This window comes from Gopherus evgoodei, chromosome 1, assembly GCF_007399415.2.
Source record: "Gopherus evgoodei ecotype Sinaloan lineage chromosome 1, rGopEvg1_v1.p, whole genome shotgun sequence".
Taxonomy (NCBI): Eukaryota; Metazoa; Chordata; order Testudines; family Testudinidae; genus Gopherus; species Gopherus evgoodei.
This window is the reverse complement of record NC_044322.1, coordinates 291,815,114-291,832,527: the sequence shown is the minus strand read 5'-3', so window position 1 is coordinate 291,832,527 and position 17,414 is coordinate 291,815,114. Positions and strand designations below refer to the sequence as shown.

The window sequence follows — 17,414 nt, the reverse complement described above, 5'->3', positions numbered from 1 at the left end:
TCTGTACCAAGACAAGCAGTAAGAAGAAAAGCATTATTTCTAACTGTGATGTATCTTTCTTTCAGCTGAATTCCACTCCATTACCCACCTAACCTGCTAAGTAAAGGACATAACAAGTGATACGTCCTGCATCCAGATCACGAAAAAGTAGCACATACAGTATAACTGTGCATGTTGCCACACTGGTATTCAATAGTGTGTGTTTTAGCTATTGTCAGGCAGATTTTTCTTGGGGAATGGGGGGAAAAGAAGGAAATGAACCACCAACGGGTGTTTCACAAAGGGTGGTGCGGTTAGTTCACAGATACTAATTCTCTTTCACAACAGGCTTTGTGTCTGAGCTAGAGCCACTACTCTCGGTTTCTTCTCTGCTGGTGTGTCATTATTAGAGTCTCCTGCTGTCTGCTCCTTAGTTCTTATCTCTTCAACTAATCTTGATCGTAAAGCTCTTTCATTGTTCATACCAGAAAAGGGAGGAAGAGATGGCGGTGGGCCAACAGTGGAGATAAACAGCTTCACGTTATTTCTAGCATTACAATTTTAATTTCTTCACTGGTTGTTCCATAAGCCTCCTCCCCACAGAGGCAGCAGAGATCAGATGACTTTATTATGTATGACAAACGATGCAATAAGTCATTATGCATGAATACATTATAGCTCTGTTTCTCTGTTGGAACAAGTAATGAGAAGTTTAATTTTCTGTCTTTCTGAATTCACCTTTTTTCATTTTAGTTGACTCCAGCACTGAACTTTGTAGACTAATTCCCTGTGGCAGCTGACTGGGGAGATACAGCTTCAGAAAGTATATCTGAGAAATATTATAATGGCAAGATTAGTGTAATGGAAGCAACATTCCTTGTTAATATACCACAGTGTAAATAGACATTGCAGGCAATGCTAGTGTAATGCAACAATTGACATGGTCAAATATACCACTTTTTTACTTCTAATTTCCAAGCCTATGACTTTCCAAACAACAAAATGAATTTAAATTAGGGTTCTTTGTGCATTATTGTGGTCAGAGGATGGGGCAGTGACTTTCCGGATATGCTGCTGCAAGCTGAAAACAAACTTTGAAATGGAAAGCTCCCTTCCTGTTGTACAGAGAATATAGGTAAAGTCAGTACAAACTACCGCTGTGTGGTTTGCTTAATTCTGATCGATTTTGGAAGTGTGTGGGGGGGGGGGGTGAGGGGAGGGTACAATTTATTTCAAATTGTAGCCTGATTTAACAGAACATCATTTATAAGATGTGAAACAAACAAAACCTGAGATATTGTGGCATGGTTTCATTGTTAGGAAGCAAAAGGTATGTATACATTAATATGAGCTCCACAGCCATTGCTATTATGATACAAAACTGGCAGCATGGCAGGAAATGGTGATGGGGCAGGGATGCACAACTGACTCTCTTCCCAACTACTATTCTTTGTAAGATCATAGAGTTTTAGGGCCAGATCACCTAGTCTGACCTCCTGCAAATCACAGGCCATAGAATTCCATCCAGATACTCCTGTATTCCTCCAAATAACTTGTTCAACTACAGCACATTTTCAGTTTGTTTTGAAAGCATGAATAGATGATGGATTTCAGAAGGTTAAGACAGCTGCCAAAGGAATAATATAGGCCCCAATCAGCTATCTGGTTTGTGCATGTGGACCTCTGTGCCGGTGCTGGAGCTCTTTGGCCTGTATGGAGTCCTTTGTAATCAATGTGCAGGACTGATACCTTAAAATATAAATAATGTATTTTTTTTTGGGACATGATATGGTTGAGGAAGATAACGAAAGAGCCAGGGTCCTGAAGGATAAATGCTTACCCTAAAGGATTTATCAGAAGAAGCTTCCACAGTAAAGTTGAGGCAACTTTGATTCAGCAGAAATAAAGTGTGCCCATTTGAGAAATGCTGCTCCATGTACTTAAATCCATCCCTGTTTAGGACAGTACTTAAGTATGTGCTTAATTTAAAGCACATGCTTGGGATTTCAGTACATGCTTAAAGTGCTTTTCTGAATAAGTATTCTTTCCTGAATTGCTTCTTATGATCTTCATGTATAATGAACTGCTAAAGAGACTGAAGTTAGACCTTCTTATCCAGAGTCTGAATCTCACTCTAGGTAAAAGAAGATTAAATCAGCTCAGATTAACTTTATTTATAAATGTTTGTGTATTTTAAAGTATATTAGTATTTTAAAAGTGCCAAATATGTGTGAAGTCTCATGAAACACTAATTATCTGTACTTTAGAGAAGATAGATAAATTTAGGAACTGCCACTTAGGTGGGGTCAAAACACTATCTGCTTTCACTTGTTTTTCTCTTGACTTTTCATCTTACAATTAATGATGGTTCTATGCAATGACTTAAATTGGTGGCTTCACATTTTATTAATATTTCAAATCATATTGCCTTTTTATCTGCCAAGAGCATTCTTTACATTTGACTAGCATAGCTCAACTAAAAGTGTGTATCTTTGTGTGCTTGCATAAATATCATAACTGTTAAAGAGAAGTATGCATGTATGTATTTTTGTGATGGTTAATTAAAAGAACATATCTGCACAAAGCCAAGGACTTTATCATCTGTCACATTTCTTATTTCCTCTGATAATTTCATTAGAGGAGTGCCCAGCCCAGTAGCACATGTAAGCTGAAAAGAGAAGACATATATTCAAACAAATCATTTATTTGATATTTCATTAAATACCTGATCCTGCCCTCTTTACTCAGGCAAAAGACCCACTAACTTCAGTGTGAATGAGGCATGTAGGATACTAGGATTGGGCTTAGGGCTTTGTTTATAAAACACATTGTCAAAAGGGACGGAATATATAATATAGCATGCCTTGTGTTTCCTAAGTATTAACATAACATACCAATCCTGTAACTTGTTGCATGTGATGGACTCCTGCACCTGCTCAGAGCCCCACTGGGGATTAGGGATGAAAATAATGTTTTAAAAAAGTGAATGTTTAAACTATTAAAATTTTACTGGTTAAACATTTAACTGTTATGCGCTACTGCTGCCCTGCGCACCTGTGATCCCGACTGCCAGTGGCCCCCCGTGCCTGGGGTCCCAACTGCCACTGCACGCTTGGGGCTTTGCTTCCACCCCGTGCAAAGCTCTGGGCATGGGGGCTGCCAGCAGCCGGGGCGAGGGGGGGAGGGGATCAGCAGCTAGGATCTCCAGGGTGGACAGCAGCTGGGAATGGGGGGGGGGGAATGGAGGGACATGGCAGCCAGGACTTGTGATGCGGGCTGGCAGTAGGGTCCCGCAGCAGAGTTTAAATGTTAACCAGAATTCCTTACCAATAAGACTGATGCTTATTAGTTAATCGGTTAACCGGTTAACATTTTACATCCCTATTGGGATCAACAAGTTTCAGGATCCAGGCCAGTGTAATAAATGAGGAGTAGAATACGTTATTGGTAGCCTAAATTCTGTTCTTATTCAGGATCTTCCAGCATAAATTCAAATAAGCTAAAATTATGTCTAGGCATTATTATTGAATTGCTACAGTACCAACACTATGCTCGGTGTCTACAGACCAGGAGTAAGGCAAGATCCTTGCAGTAATAAGTGTTTGCTGTGAACATGTCCATCTTGTTTTGGCATTCGTATGCCTAACATGCTCAACAAACATTTCCTTAACATGAACAAAGCCACTGCAGAACAGTGTGGCATGACTAGTCTTGTGTTCAAAAATTACACTTGACTGGGGATTTAAGATATCCCTTTCCAAGTCACAGAAGAGATTTACACCAAATTCCACCAAAACTCTGTATGTTCGTGGAGTGTTACATATAGTCACGCATTTATGACAGGCATTCATATTTAAGGCCAGATTGTGCCTGATGCACAGGGAAGAAGTGGAGAGAAGGAGCTTGTTACTCCTTTCTGGTTACTGTACAGGTGCCAGGCCCATTTACAACTCCTGAGGTGTCAAGGATTGCTCTCTCCTAGAGGCTTCAGGGAAGAAGCCACCTCAGCGAGGACAGGAAAGAGAGAGAAGGAAGCAGGACCATGATCCAGTGAAACTGGCGGACTGCAGATTGGAACACAGACTCCTCAGGCAGATACAGTCAGTCTCAGAGCTCCCCTGGGGAAGTAGATCTCCATACCTACCTGACAGATGCAGTTGAGTTCCTCATGTGCATTGAATTTTTTTAAATAGTAACATTATTTTGACATTTCTTATAAAAATCCAAGCTCCCATATTAAAGGTATAAATATAGGAGCTATAAGACTTAAGGAAGCATTACTAAACTATGTGCAGAATTAAAGAAATTTGTTATCAATGCTGCATGAATGCTTCAGATGCATAAATCTGTAGAAAGCATACTCATTCATAATCCAAAATGCACTAAACCAAGCGGCTTACCCTAAATCCATCTCTTCAGAAAAACATCCAGTAAAAAAAAATCAAACACAGTGACATAAAACAAATTATTTCAATCTGTGACTACATGTCTTTCTGTTCCAATACTACATAATCAAATACAGACCAAACGCTCTGATTTTTATCTTAATGGAATGAGTGATTTTTATTTTTAATATATCATTATTTTGTACATCATCATCATAAAGGATATCCAACTGCAAATTTGTGGCACTTGAAAAGTATTTTCGTTGCTCTCAGATGCTACAATGACGGGTGCTATAAAATCTCTGAGATGGACAGATATTAGATAGATATTAGGTGATATTCATGCCTGTGCAGAGGGACAGCACAACCAGTCTAACCCTATTTTGATGACTTAAGTGGGATTTAACTGATGCTTGGCCTTATGCTGAGTCTCTGTAGTAGGGTCAAGCTCCGACCTTATTAATTAGACTTTGTATTAATTATATTTTTTTCAGAACAAATATAAATTATATTAAGACTTACAGTCCAGAATAATGGCATATTGCCAATTTCCATGAAAATTATATCGATGTGTACTTACCACACACAGATGTGTATGTGGTGGGGAACCAAACCCATTTAAGTAGACTAACGAAGGATGAACAGGAAAATAATATAGAGAATGATGTACACAGACCTATAAAAGAATGGTGTTTTATCTGGCTGGAATGGAGGTTTATTTTATAACTGTCAACACAGCATTGCCATAGCTGCTTATATTAGAAGCTCTAATGCTAATTTCAGATGTTTTCTTATTCCTCTGTATCTCTTCTATATAGAGTACCGTATAGGACAACTTTTCCAATGTGTTTTGGCACATCCATTTCATTTGAAAGTTATTTGTTTGAATTAATAGAGAACAAATGGAGTTTAGTTATGCAGTGTAGTTTAACAGCAAGAGGTCTTTCCAGTTTCCTAGCATAGATTTGAGAGCAGTAGAAAATAGGTTGTCAGTAAGTTTGGGTTATTTTAAGGTTATGTTCATATATATTAATGCCTGAATGATTTTAAATTAAATCCATCTCAGATTTTTCCCCATTGACCTACTGCACAGCCAGCAGTTATGACCTTGGGTGAAGCTTCAGAAACAACTGTGGTATCAGTTCTTTATGTGCAAAAAATTCAGCTGTCTTTCCTTCAGTCTGCAAGCACTTAAGAAAGTGTTCACCTCAAGGATGTGAATACTAACAATATGCAAATAAGAAAGTAATCAGGATATGGAGTGGAAAGACAAATGAAGGTATAGGCTAGTGGGACCCTCTCCCTGGAAATATACGTTCCATGACAATCTAGCTCATAATCATGAGTGAGTTCAAAATTTAAATATCTAATTGACTAGAAATCAAGATGGTCTCTTGAAAAGTGATCTTTCATAACTTGCAATTTGATTGGTCCTGTACAAAACCCACAATGAAAAAGATCAGGAAACATGTTGGTGCAATGTTCTGAGTAAATAGTGGCCACAGCAGATTAAGTTCAGCTTCAGAGTGAAGTGTGCAAATAAAATTTCAAATAAGTTAAGCTTTTTGAAAAATAGTATTTTAAAATGTTCAGTGAAGTATAACGATTCAGATAAAGTGAAAGATGAAAATCCTTCTTCTATTATTGACAGATACAATGATGTCTGCCTGTAAGTGAGGGACCCCAGGTGCATACTTGTGAGCTTGGTACATGAGAAACATAGGAATTGAAATCTCAAATAATACAATGAATGGCCCTGACAAGAAATATTTGAAAGAAAGTGAGTAATAAAATGCCCACACATTTTAGCTTAAAATTAAGGTTGTTTAAATGCATTCTCTCAATGCAATCAAAAACATTAACCTTCAGACCAATGTCTTTTTACATCTCTTGAAAATTTCCCTGGGATAGAAAAATGGTTTCCAGCTCACCTCTATGGCCAATTAGGATGATTGATAGCGACATAAGTGGTACTGAGCAGGGGATGTAAGGTTGGTGGGGTGGGCAAAGGGGAGGTGTTTAGTCTGAGGGGCATATGGTTTGGGCATATGGGGGGGCATATGGTTGGGTAATTGGTAGGAAAGTATGGTGGGGAGAGTGACATGAGGATGCTGAGATGTCTGGGTCTCAGAAAACCCATCCTCTGACAAGCGGGATTTCTCTATGTCAGGAATTCCTTGCATACGTTCTGTGAGGAGACTCTACCAAAGGGAAAACCCTGCCTGTAACAGATAGTCCTGGACACTCAGGCTGGCCACAGTTTGATAGTGGCAGAAAGGCAGTAGTCCTCCTTCTGCAGATTTTGGGGACCATCCATTGACTTGGGAAGGGTAAAAATACTTCTTGATGTCCCCCCAAAGAAGGAAGATGGGAGTGGGGACAGACATCAGTCTGATCCTCCCCCACCAGCAGACAATTGGGGAAAAAGAGATGAATGTCACCCTAAAGACTCTAAGGGTACATGAGGAATCCTAAGTATAGGTTTATTGGGAAGGTATGACTGGCTTATGGGGATCCAAGGGCATGCATTTTAGAGACAAACCTTAGGGATCCCTAGCAAAGATGGCTTTTCTGGTGAGTTGAGTGGAAGTCTGGTGGAAGCATAGGGAGGGGGCATTGAGTGGATCTGCACTGTAGCAGGAGGCATGATGCAGCAGAAAAGAACCATGGAGGCAGCAGGTCTCTGGTAGAAGAGGTCATGGAAAAATAGTGTTCTGTTTGGAAGGCCTGGGTTTGAGGTGATCATGATGGGGAGTGGGGGCAGGTAAGGAGTAGGGCTCTGCAAGTAGGGGACATTAGACCATAGTGTAACAGGGCTGTAGCAGTGAGACACTGAGGAGTGAGTCTGCTCCCCAACACCACAGCTCAGTAGCACATTCTTACAGTCCAGACTAAACAAAGATTGCAGAACAATCAAACTTTAAAAGATTAAATTTAAACTGTTAATCTAAGCCTCTTTCATGGTTATCTCCAAACAGTGCTTCTCCCATGTTCTCTGTTTCTCCCAACTCTCAATCTCTGGCTTGCCGCAAGTCACTACAGAATCACAGGGCTAGAAGGGACTGCCAGGGTCATCTAGTCTAACCCCATGCCAACACTCATGATTTGTTGTATCTAAACTATCCAAGACAGATGGCTATCTGGTCTCTTTTTGAAAACCTCCAGTGAAGGACCTTCTACAACATCCCTAGGCAGTTTGTTTTATTGTTCTACTGTTCTTACAGTTAGGAAGATATTCCTAAAATTTAATCTGAATCAGTGATGCTATAGTTTGAACCCATTGCTTCTTCTCCTGCACTCTCTGGCAAAAGAGAACAATTTTTCTCCATCTTTTTTATGGCAGGCTTTCAGGCATCTGAAGATGGCTATCATGTCCCCCTCTTAATTTCCTCTTTTCCAAACTAAACATATCCAGTTTCTTTAGCCTTTACTCATATGGCTTTCATTCTATCCCTTTGATCATGTTTGTTGCTCACCTCTGGATCCTTTCTAGTTTCTTTACATTCTTTCTATACAGTGTGACTGAAACTGGACACAGTACTCCAGCTGAGACCTAACCAGCGCCAAGTAGAGTGGTACTATCACCTCTTGTGACTTGCATGCTAGGCCTCTGTAAATGCAATCCAAACCTGCATTTGCTTTTTTTGCAAGAGCATCGCATTGTTGACTCATGTTGAGGTTGTGATCCACCACAACTCTCAGATCCTTCTGTGCAATGATGCTGCCAAGCTAGTTTTCCCCCATTCTGTATTTGTGTGTTTGGATTTTCTTCCCTAAATCTAGCACCTTACATTTGTCTTGTTTAATTTCATTTTGTCTATAACCCAGTTCTCCAATTTATCAAGGTACTTTTGCATTTAGTTCTACCTCCAAAGAGTTTTCAGCCGCCTATAGCTTCGTGTCATTTGCAAATTTCATCGGTATGCTCTCCATTCCTACATCCAGGTCATTAATAAAGATGTTAAATAACACCAAACCCTGAACAGATCCCTCTGGACCCCACTTGAGACCTCCTTCTAATCTGACATCATTCCATTAATATTACTCTTTGTTTGCGGCTGTTTAACCAATTATATATCCACTTAAGGGTAGTTCTACTGAGTCTGCATTTCTCCAGTTTACTTATGAGAATGTCACGTGGGACTGTGTCAAAAGCATTGCAAATTCCAGGTATATGATGTCCACCGCATTCCACTATACATCACAGGCTTTTTCCCCTCTCAAATCTCTTGAACACTTGTAAACCTGCCCCCAACCTCAGCCTCCCCAATAGCAGCGGTTCCTAACCTTTCCAGACTATCGTACCCCTTTCAGGAGTCTGATTTGTCTTGTGTACCCCCATGTTTCACCTCATTTAAAAACTACTTGCTTACAAAATCAGACACAAAAATACAAAACTGTCCCTGCACACTATTACTGAAAAATTTATTATGTTCTCATTTTTATATAATTATAAAATAAATGGCCTGAAACATAAATATTGTACTTACATTTCAGTGTATAGTATATAGAGCAGTATAAACAAGTCATTGTATGAAATTTTAGTTTGTACTGACTTCATTAGTGCTTTTTATGTAGCTTGTTGTAAAACTAGGCAAATATCTAGATGAGTTGATGTACCCCTGGAAGACCTCTGAGTATCCATGGGGGTATGCATACCCCTGGTTGAGAACCACTGTTCTGTAGAAATCCCCACTGCTGCACCTGCCTTAGTAGCTGCGTCACATCACATTCCCACCCCAGGATATATGCTTTCTCCCTCCCAGCCCATACAGTGCTCAGACTAAAGGGAGATGTCTGTGAGATGAAACTGTGATTAAAATTTCCATTATATTGGAAAGTTGCTCTACATATTAAAGTCCTGCAGACACAGACAGTTGTGCAGGTACAGAGAGACATGCTGACAGGAATTAAGGAAGCTAATTCTTGTCCTGTAGACAGAAGTAATCTTCCAGAATTAAATCGGCCTCCAATCATTCACATAAAAATTACAGTCACCTTTAAATGTTGTTTTATTTTAACTTATGTATTTCTCATTTATCTGTAATGGGATTTGAAAAACAAAACTGTCATATAAAGTGTGTGTGTGTGATGTGACACATTCCAGGACAGTAATGAAGATTTTACATCTGTATATTATCTACAAACGGCTAGATTTCACCATTTAGACACTGCCCAGAGGAGGGGGCAGTGCAAAGGTACACTGCCCCCATGGGCTCCACCACGCTCACTTGAACTACTACACGCTTTCAAGCACTTTACTCTCCTTGCTGTACTGACTTCTCTACGGGAAAGCACGGAGCCGGTGCAGGTCTATGGTATTTTCCAGAGTGGACTGTGTTGTGATCTTAGCTGGGCCCAGCTTCTTCTATTTTGATAAAAGCAAAGGGGGAGCTTCTCTTCCTTGATTTGAGAAATTCTGCTGCCCAGAGATGCCCCTCTTCCCTGGCTGGTAAGGGGAGGTCTCAAGTGAAAAAATCTGGAGGCACTGGGCCTAAGTGAGATGTTTCTGGGGCTCTCAGCCTTCTTGACAATTGGAGCAGCAGCAGCAGCCCCTGAAAGGTGACTGTGTCCCCACTGAAGAAGTGACCTTCTTTGGGACAGGAACACTTTGGATATATTTCTTTTCCTTGTTGCATGCAATCACCTTGTGCAGATGCAACTCTGCATCCCAACCAAATTAACAGTGAGTCCTCCTATTTTCATCTACTTCAGTAACCAGGTGAGAGGAGGGCATTTTGGCCCTCAACTTGCACCTCTATGAAAGTGCCAGGCACACCCTAGCCCATATCTAGCGGAATCTTAATTATGACTAATGGGGAGAGTGAGTGTTTAAAAAAAAACACATAATTTTAATAATGAACAGGAATACAATTGGATCATAATATTGAAATACTAATAATTCTCTTTGAAAAGCCATGCATTTTAATGGATTGCCATTTGTTCAATCCTTTTACTAAGAAATAGATTTGTCCTGCTTAATGCAAACATTATTGGGATGAAACTGTACATTACACAGTAGATTTCTAAACACTTTGGAGAAACATGTATTCTCCTTAACTTACTGCATGCCAGTACTTTATTTTAGTAATAACTTCATTTTGTTTTTTCTTTTGTCTGAATATCTTATTAAAACAATCCACCTAATGCCCAGTAAAGTTGTGATGGGCACCATAAGAGCTGCTATGCTCTCAGTTAGGTTCCAGCAAAGTAACCCTAGTGTCCTCTAAATTAAAATCTCAAACTGAGTTCATCAGGTTTCTTTTCCATTGAATTTACAGCAGGAAGCTATGTGCCTCATCTTAATCTTCTAGAAAGAGTATTTTTAAAACTAAGGCACTGGCCTAAATCATTCTCTACAAAGTAAAGGATTTACAAATTGCTCAGAGGCTAAAATACACAGGATGCAGATAAGACAATTTTTTTTTAAACACTTAAGAGTCCTATCCAGGGAGCTTGTTTGAGCTCTTAAACCAGAACTCATAGAGAAGAAAAAGCCAAACAAATAATAAATCGAGTTATTTTCCCCCTCTGTAATAACCAAGTATTCCTCCGGTACCTTATCAGGATTACAAATGTACTTTCAGTGGTATCAATTTAGAAAGAGTTTCTTATTGTTGCCTAATCAGGTTGGGTGGGAGATCTAATTTTACAGCCTTGTGGCAGAAATTTAAATTTAGCATACCCTCAAGCTTTCTGCATCCCTTCTTTATCTCTTTTGTAATGGACTGTACAAAGAGAAGGATTAAAAAGGTGCTGCTGTCATAGTCTCAAGAGTAGAAAAAAATTATCAGTGTTAACATCAATGCCAGGGGCAACTAGCTGTCTTCAGGAATGGGAACAAGCTGCTCTATATGAAAGCAGTATTAATAATAGTAAATATGGCAAATTGCAGCTCCCTCCCAATCTCCTCCCCCACCCCCAGTTCAGATTTTTCACACGGCTGAGAAGATTCTTTTGGCTTAGGTCGGAGCCCTTTTCTTAGAGGTGTTAGCTACGAGGAAAGAGAAGCCACCACAAAGCTAGTAACTAGAAATGCATCTATATGCCAAACAGCAACTCTGTCACTATACTTGAGATGCCAGTATAGGGACCTACTTCGCTTGAGCTTAGCCGAGAAGCGATGCACTAGAGATGCTAGTATAGCGAGCTGCTGTACCAGAGAGCAAGTTAGCAGAGCAAAGCCAGTGAAGGAAAGATGCAAAGCAAGATCCTAGAGCTCCACAGACAGATTCTGGTGTTGCAACACACTCGCCCGGACTCCCCTAGATATGTAACATACCAATCCCCTTCCCCCCGGTACCGCGGTGATCCCTGCCCTGGCTGTCCCCTCAGGATGCCAGCCCTACCCCAGTCTCCAAAACGCCTCTCCCCCTCGGAGAAAGTTTGGTCTCTTTGCTTTCCTCCCTCCCCTTTCACCTTACAGCCACCTGCCGTCCGAACTGCCATGGGAGGCAGCGTCCCCACCCCCTTATCCCCGCAGCCTGCCCAGTTCTCCGGCAACAGGCACCAAGCATGCGGCACAGGTCTGGCCAGCGGCCTCCCGCGGCTTTGGGGGCGCCTTCCGGGGACCAGGGTGGGATCCGGGCAGGGGCTACTCCGCGGCAGGCTGTGCCGGGGATGGGTCTCCGGCAGACACCAGCCTCTTCTCTGCAGCCGGCTGTGGTGACTCCCCGCACCTGGGGGCCTGAAACCCCCGCCTGAGCCGCTGCCCCGGAGCGGGCTAGGGGCGGCAGCAGCTGCGCTTACCTCTGTCCAATGTGAGCGGCTGGACCACTGTCAGCGTCGCCATGTCTGCGGCTGCAGCCGGAGTGACGCTCGGCTCGGCTCCAGGGGCGGCGTGCCGGGAGCCGAGGCGGAGGAGGGCGCTGGGGAGGAGGCTAAGGCGGGGAAGGGAAGGGAAGGGAAGGGAGGGGGCTCGGAGTTGGCCGGGGCTGCCGGAGGTCGCTCTGTGGCGAGGAGGCGCGCTAGCCGCATGTAGGCAGGCGGGCGGGGCTGACTCCGCGCTGGCCGGGCGCCAGGGATGTGCGTGTGCCGCCGCTGGCTCCCCGGGCGCCCTGCCTGTGGAGTCCAGATGTGCGCAGCAGCCGCCCGGCTTGGGCCGTGTTCGCTGGCCGGCCGGGGGCTCCCCCGCAAGGGCCGGTGCCAGGGGCGAACCCACCGGCACCTTCCGCAGCCTTGGCGTTAGGAAACTTAGTATTGCACAGCCTGGGCAGGGGGAGCCGGGCGGAGCCCCTGGGGGGAGACACCGACTAGCTGGAGATGCGGCAATGGCGGGGAAGTGGGAGCCAGGTTCGAGGCACGGGGAGGGAAGAGACGCCAGCTGCAGCCAGGGGGTGGGGGAGGAGGCAGCATCCAGCTGCTGCCCGAAATTTAGCTTTCCCCTACTGCTACCCTCTGACGTCAGCAGCGAAGTGTGGGCTCTGAGAGGGCGGGGGTGGCTGTTGGGCAAGGACTCTGCAGCTGGTTGCCCTGCGTCTGTGGGGGGAGGCCAAGGCGTGGGGTGCTGATGGAGAGAGTGTGACTGGGTGTGAACTTCGTGTGTCTGGTTTGTTTAAAAAAGTTGATCTCCTACCCTCTGTCCCCCAGAGAAGGAGGAGGTAGGTTGCTACAGAGGCAGGGATGGGGTGTATTGTTTTTAAACAGGTACTTGTGTGGCTCCAGCACCGTCCTTATCTGTAAAACGGGGAACTAAGGCACAGCGAGATTAAATAACGTGCTGAAGGTCACATGGAGGCTGTTCACAAAGCCAGGCAATTAGGCAACGTCTACTGAGTCCCTGTCCAGTGCTCTGTACACAAGCCTAGCCTTAGTTTGGCTGCCCAGGCATTTTCATTCTCAGTGGTCACTTTCAGCAGGTTATCCTTTTCCAGTTTTTACCCACTGGACTGAAGTTTGCCAGGTTAGATATTAGTCCTGGAGTACACACTTTCATAATCTTTGAATAAAAATGTTCCAGCCATTCTTGAAAAAGGAAAACATTTTCCAATATAAAAAAAGTTTGGCAACTCTTTTTTTTTTATTAAATCAGCTTTCATGCCTCAGTGGCTTGAGGTAGATGTTGGGCATTTGGCAGAAAGCGTGTCCTTTTGGTCATCTGAGGCTGTTTGGTTGTGATTTGTGAAAGTTGGAAAGATTTGTAAAGAGGACAGTGCAGGCTCATGAATATTTCTGTCGTGATCTCTTAATGGCTTCCTAACAGCTCTGTGCATGCATAAACTAGGTAAACCAAAGGGAGTCCAGCCACCTTCCTTCTGAGGAGTGGAGGAGTATATGGATGATGACAGAGAGCCAAAGTACTGCTGCAGCCTGTCTTATGAAATATGAGGTGGTAGAGAAAGGTTTGCATTAAATAAGGCCAGGCCTGCATCCTCACTGATTTCTCTGCTGTGCAGTATGTGCATTTTGCTGTTGTCCGGTACATACTTAAACATGGTGGAATATCTGTTCCTAGATTTTCCCTTTAAAATATATAGGAAATGCTGTACAAAAGAAATTGCATTACAGTAGAGTTACAGTTGCAAAGTGAAGTTTTGTGAGCTGAAGCATGAAAAATTGAATCCACAATTGGAGCACTAGAGGAACTATTACTTGACTATTTTGACCACAAATCTGGTGTGTTTTATAATTAGGTGAGTGTAAGAGAAGAAATTTAAGACATATTTTCTCCTCAGAAAGATGAGTTAAAAACTAAAAGTCCTCTTCTGAGTAGTAAGCACAGTAGTCAAATCAGTTTGGCTGTGTTGACAAGTAAATGTTTTAATTGGCTAAAATGCTGAAATTTAAAAATCAGTTACTGGCAGGCAGTCAATTATCTTAACCTAAATTAACATAAGGATTTTTATTATGTAGATTGTACGTATTTGTGCAGCAGCTGGATTGACATAAAGTGTAACAGCTCCTTTTAAGAAGTCACATTATTATATTTGGGATTCGTACTCTTAAAATGAAAAGAATGTACACATTTGGAGCTATAACAACCTAATGTGACAACTCTCAAACTGTTATGACACTTTTAAAAAACCTGTTATGGGAATTATGCTTAAATAATATTAAAAGCACACTGCCAAGCTAATTAAGCAATCAAGTTGTTTTTCTTGTAGGTTTTCAAAATTCTTCAGACTCTTTTTTAAAATGACAAATTAAAAACAGACATTTTTGAAACAAAATACAAATATAACATATGTGGCCTGTTAATAAATATGTAATAGACATGCCACATGGATGTTATGAAGATCCAGCTCTCAAAAAAAACAAAACATAGTCCTCAGGTTTAAGAGCAACAATATTAGGGAGAGATGCTTTCTATGGGAAAAATCAGTAGGCCAACTTTGCGCCTTTTTGAGTTCCCTTTTATGTCTGTTGCTGGATGAACAGGTCAGATGTCCCATGCCATGCAGGGTTAAGCCTGATCAGTACTTGAATGGAGACTTCCACAGATCTTGGCTTTCCCTTAGGGAGTGTTGTTGCTGAGGCACTAGATGACATCCTTACCTTTAGATTCTGTGTCCTATTTCTGACCAAACTTTGGGCTGTTACATTCTGCCAGCCTAAATTCCCTGTGTAGTTTCAGTTGGCTATTGTACTCTTTCATGCCACATTCTGTAATATTACCATGTGTTCCATCCCAGGAATTTCAACTATGGATAAATTGATTGTTTCACAATGTAACACAGGCTTTAATCTTCTCCTCTTTTTATAAAACAAAGAAAATGTTATATGTGCTTCCAGTGCTCTCAAACGGTAACAACTTGACAGCTCTGGAGACTGAAATCCCCTGTTTATTCTCAGGAAAAGCTACAGCATGGTCAGTTGTAGTGATGGCTTCTCTTCATTGGAGCCTTGTCATGCTAGCCCCCAAGCCCTAGGCTCTGCGTGGAACTCCTATTCGCTTCAGTGGAAGTTCCGTGCACACAGCAGTTTGCAAGATCATGTGTAGAGTTCATAAAGTGGATCCTTTGGGATTAAAAGCGCATTATCAGCCTTCATTTACATTTTCTTGCCGATATTGGTTTCAGTCACAACCTACCATAGTATTTCAATGAAAATATAAGCAAAGGTGCTAGCACTATTATAATGCAGGGCCTGTTAATTTCTTTCTTCTTTATAACCTGGTCATTAAAATTTGTTTTGGAACGAATTCTGGCATACAATGTGAGTAGAGGAATGGGCCCTCTTTCTCTTTATTTAATCAGTCAGACCAGTTCCATGGTGTTTCTATAAAGGACATGGAATTTGGATATCTGATGGTTTACGGCACACTTTGCTTATTAGGCAGAGAATTGCATCCTTCTTCCAGCAGGATTTTTTTAGGATTCTAAAATAACAAGTTGCGACTTGATGCTTTTGGTAATAATTATACACAATACCAGCATGTGCTGCACATTCTGCTCCAGGACAGCCATCCACTGGTAAGCAATATTTCAGATGGATTGGGAACTAGGGAGGTAGTGCTCAACAGCTGCGCCTGGTGCTACAATAGTTACAACCTGGCGCCACTTTTATGTTCTAATATTGCAAAACATAAGACATAGTTTCAAAAAACTATGCATCTGATGAAGTGGGTATTCACCCATGAAAGCTCATGCTCCAATACGTCTGTTAGTCTGTAAGGTGCCACAGGACTCTTTGCTGCTTTTTCAAAAAACTGTTCTAAAAGCTCCAAACCAGCTTCATCTTAACAGATAGTACTTTTTTAATGCTAAATTCCCATTGGCTACAGTGAGAATAGGACTGAGCTCTTGTGCTCTGGGGAGCTTTACTGTTGACTTCAGTTCAGGTGTGGGAGCAGGCCCTTAATCTATAATGTAAATTGTCAACTTTGGATATGTTTTATAGCATCTGAAATACTGACATTTTTTAAAGTAGTTATGCTGAGTTAGTTATTTTTATGACTGTTTTGAGCACAGGTATACAATTAATGCACACAGTCTATAGCGCCTTACTTTTTAAAATATTAAAACTACAATTGACTCAAGCTTCAAAACTACATCTCTCACATATCAGCATAATGAGCTATCCACCCTGTTTACTTGGCCAGTCTGTTAACATATATTTTGCCTATAATAATGCTTTGCTAATAATCACCACAACAATAAACAACTTTAGCCATTTTTGACTATGCTTGTTGCTTGCATCAATACAGAGTTACACAAAGAAGTGAGGACAAACAAACTGTGGTTAAAACATTTAAAATCTTGTCACTAAACGATGTTAACCTAGCAGACTATATTATATAAAATTATTGCAAAAAAATCAATGATGAACAAATATTAGTGAATACAGACAGGTCTCTAGTCAGGCATTTAGATTTACAAAACCAAAAGAAATACCAGTTTTTAAAGTAAGGGCTGGAGGAAAGCCAATAGATGCAGAGAAGCACATGGTTTGGACAGAGACATCCTTTAGGGGAGGTTTTATTAATGGCGATATTCTATAGCCTAGTGAAGGGGAGAGGATAGAAGTTAATAAAGAACAGGTATGAACTGAAGAGAAACAGTCAAATGAAAAAGAGTCTCATTCAATTACAACACATGACGGCAGACAAATAAATACTGACAGATTTTATAAGTGCTTATATACCAGTGCAAGAAGTCTAAATACTAAGATGAGTGAACTTGAGTGCCTGGTATTAAGTGAAGATCTTGATATAATAGGCATCACAGAAACTTGGTGGAATGATGATAATCGATGGAACATAGTAATAGCAGCATACAAAATATATAGGAATGACAAAGTACTGTATATACTTATTCATAAGCCGAATTTTTTTAGTAAAAAAGAGAAGTATCAGAGAAGGGGGTCGACTTATGAATGGGTATAGAGAAGGAGAGGTGGGATGCAAGGGAGCAAAGGAGAAGCAGCACAGGCAGCAGAGCCAGAAGGGAAGAGGTAGGACCAGAGTCTCTCTGCTTCTAGCCACGCTGCTCTCCCCCCAGCCTCCAAATCAGCTGCAGCTCTGGGGCTGGCAGGCTGCAGCCATGCCGCTCAGCCTCACCTCCAGAGCAGGCTGTGGCCAGCCCGCTGGAACATGCTGCGGCCGTGCTGCCT

At 41.8% G+C, this 17,414-nt stretch overlaps 1 protein-coding gene across 1 annotated transcript in view; it reads right to left on the bottom strand.

Annotated features, from left to right (window-relative positions):
- LIN7A (lin-7 homolog A, crumbs cell polarity complex component) overlaps window positions 1-12,353 on the bottom strand; it is a 63,148-nt gene extending 50,795 nt beyond the window's left edge. Inside the window, exon 1 of the mRNA XM_030548634.1 lies at window positions 12,114-12,353. Coding sequence (XP_030404494.1) covers window positions 12,114-12,156 — 43 coding nt within the window. The 5' untranslated portion in view covers window positions 12,157-12,353. The remainder of the gene's footprint in view (window positions 1-12,113) is intronic.
- Window positions 12,354-17,414: the final 5,061 nt, after the last annotated feature.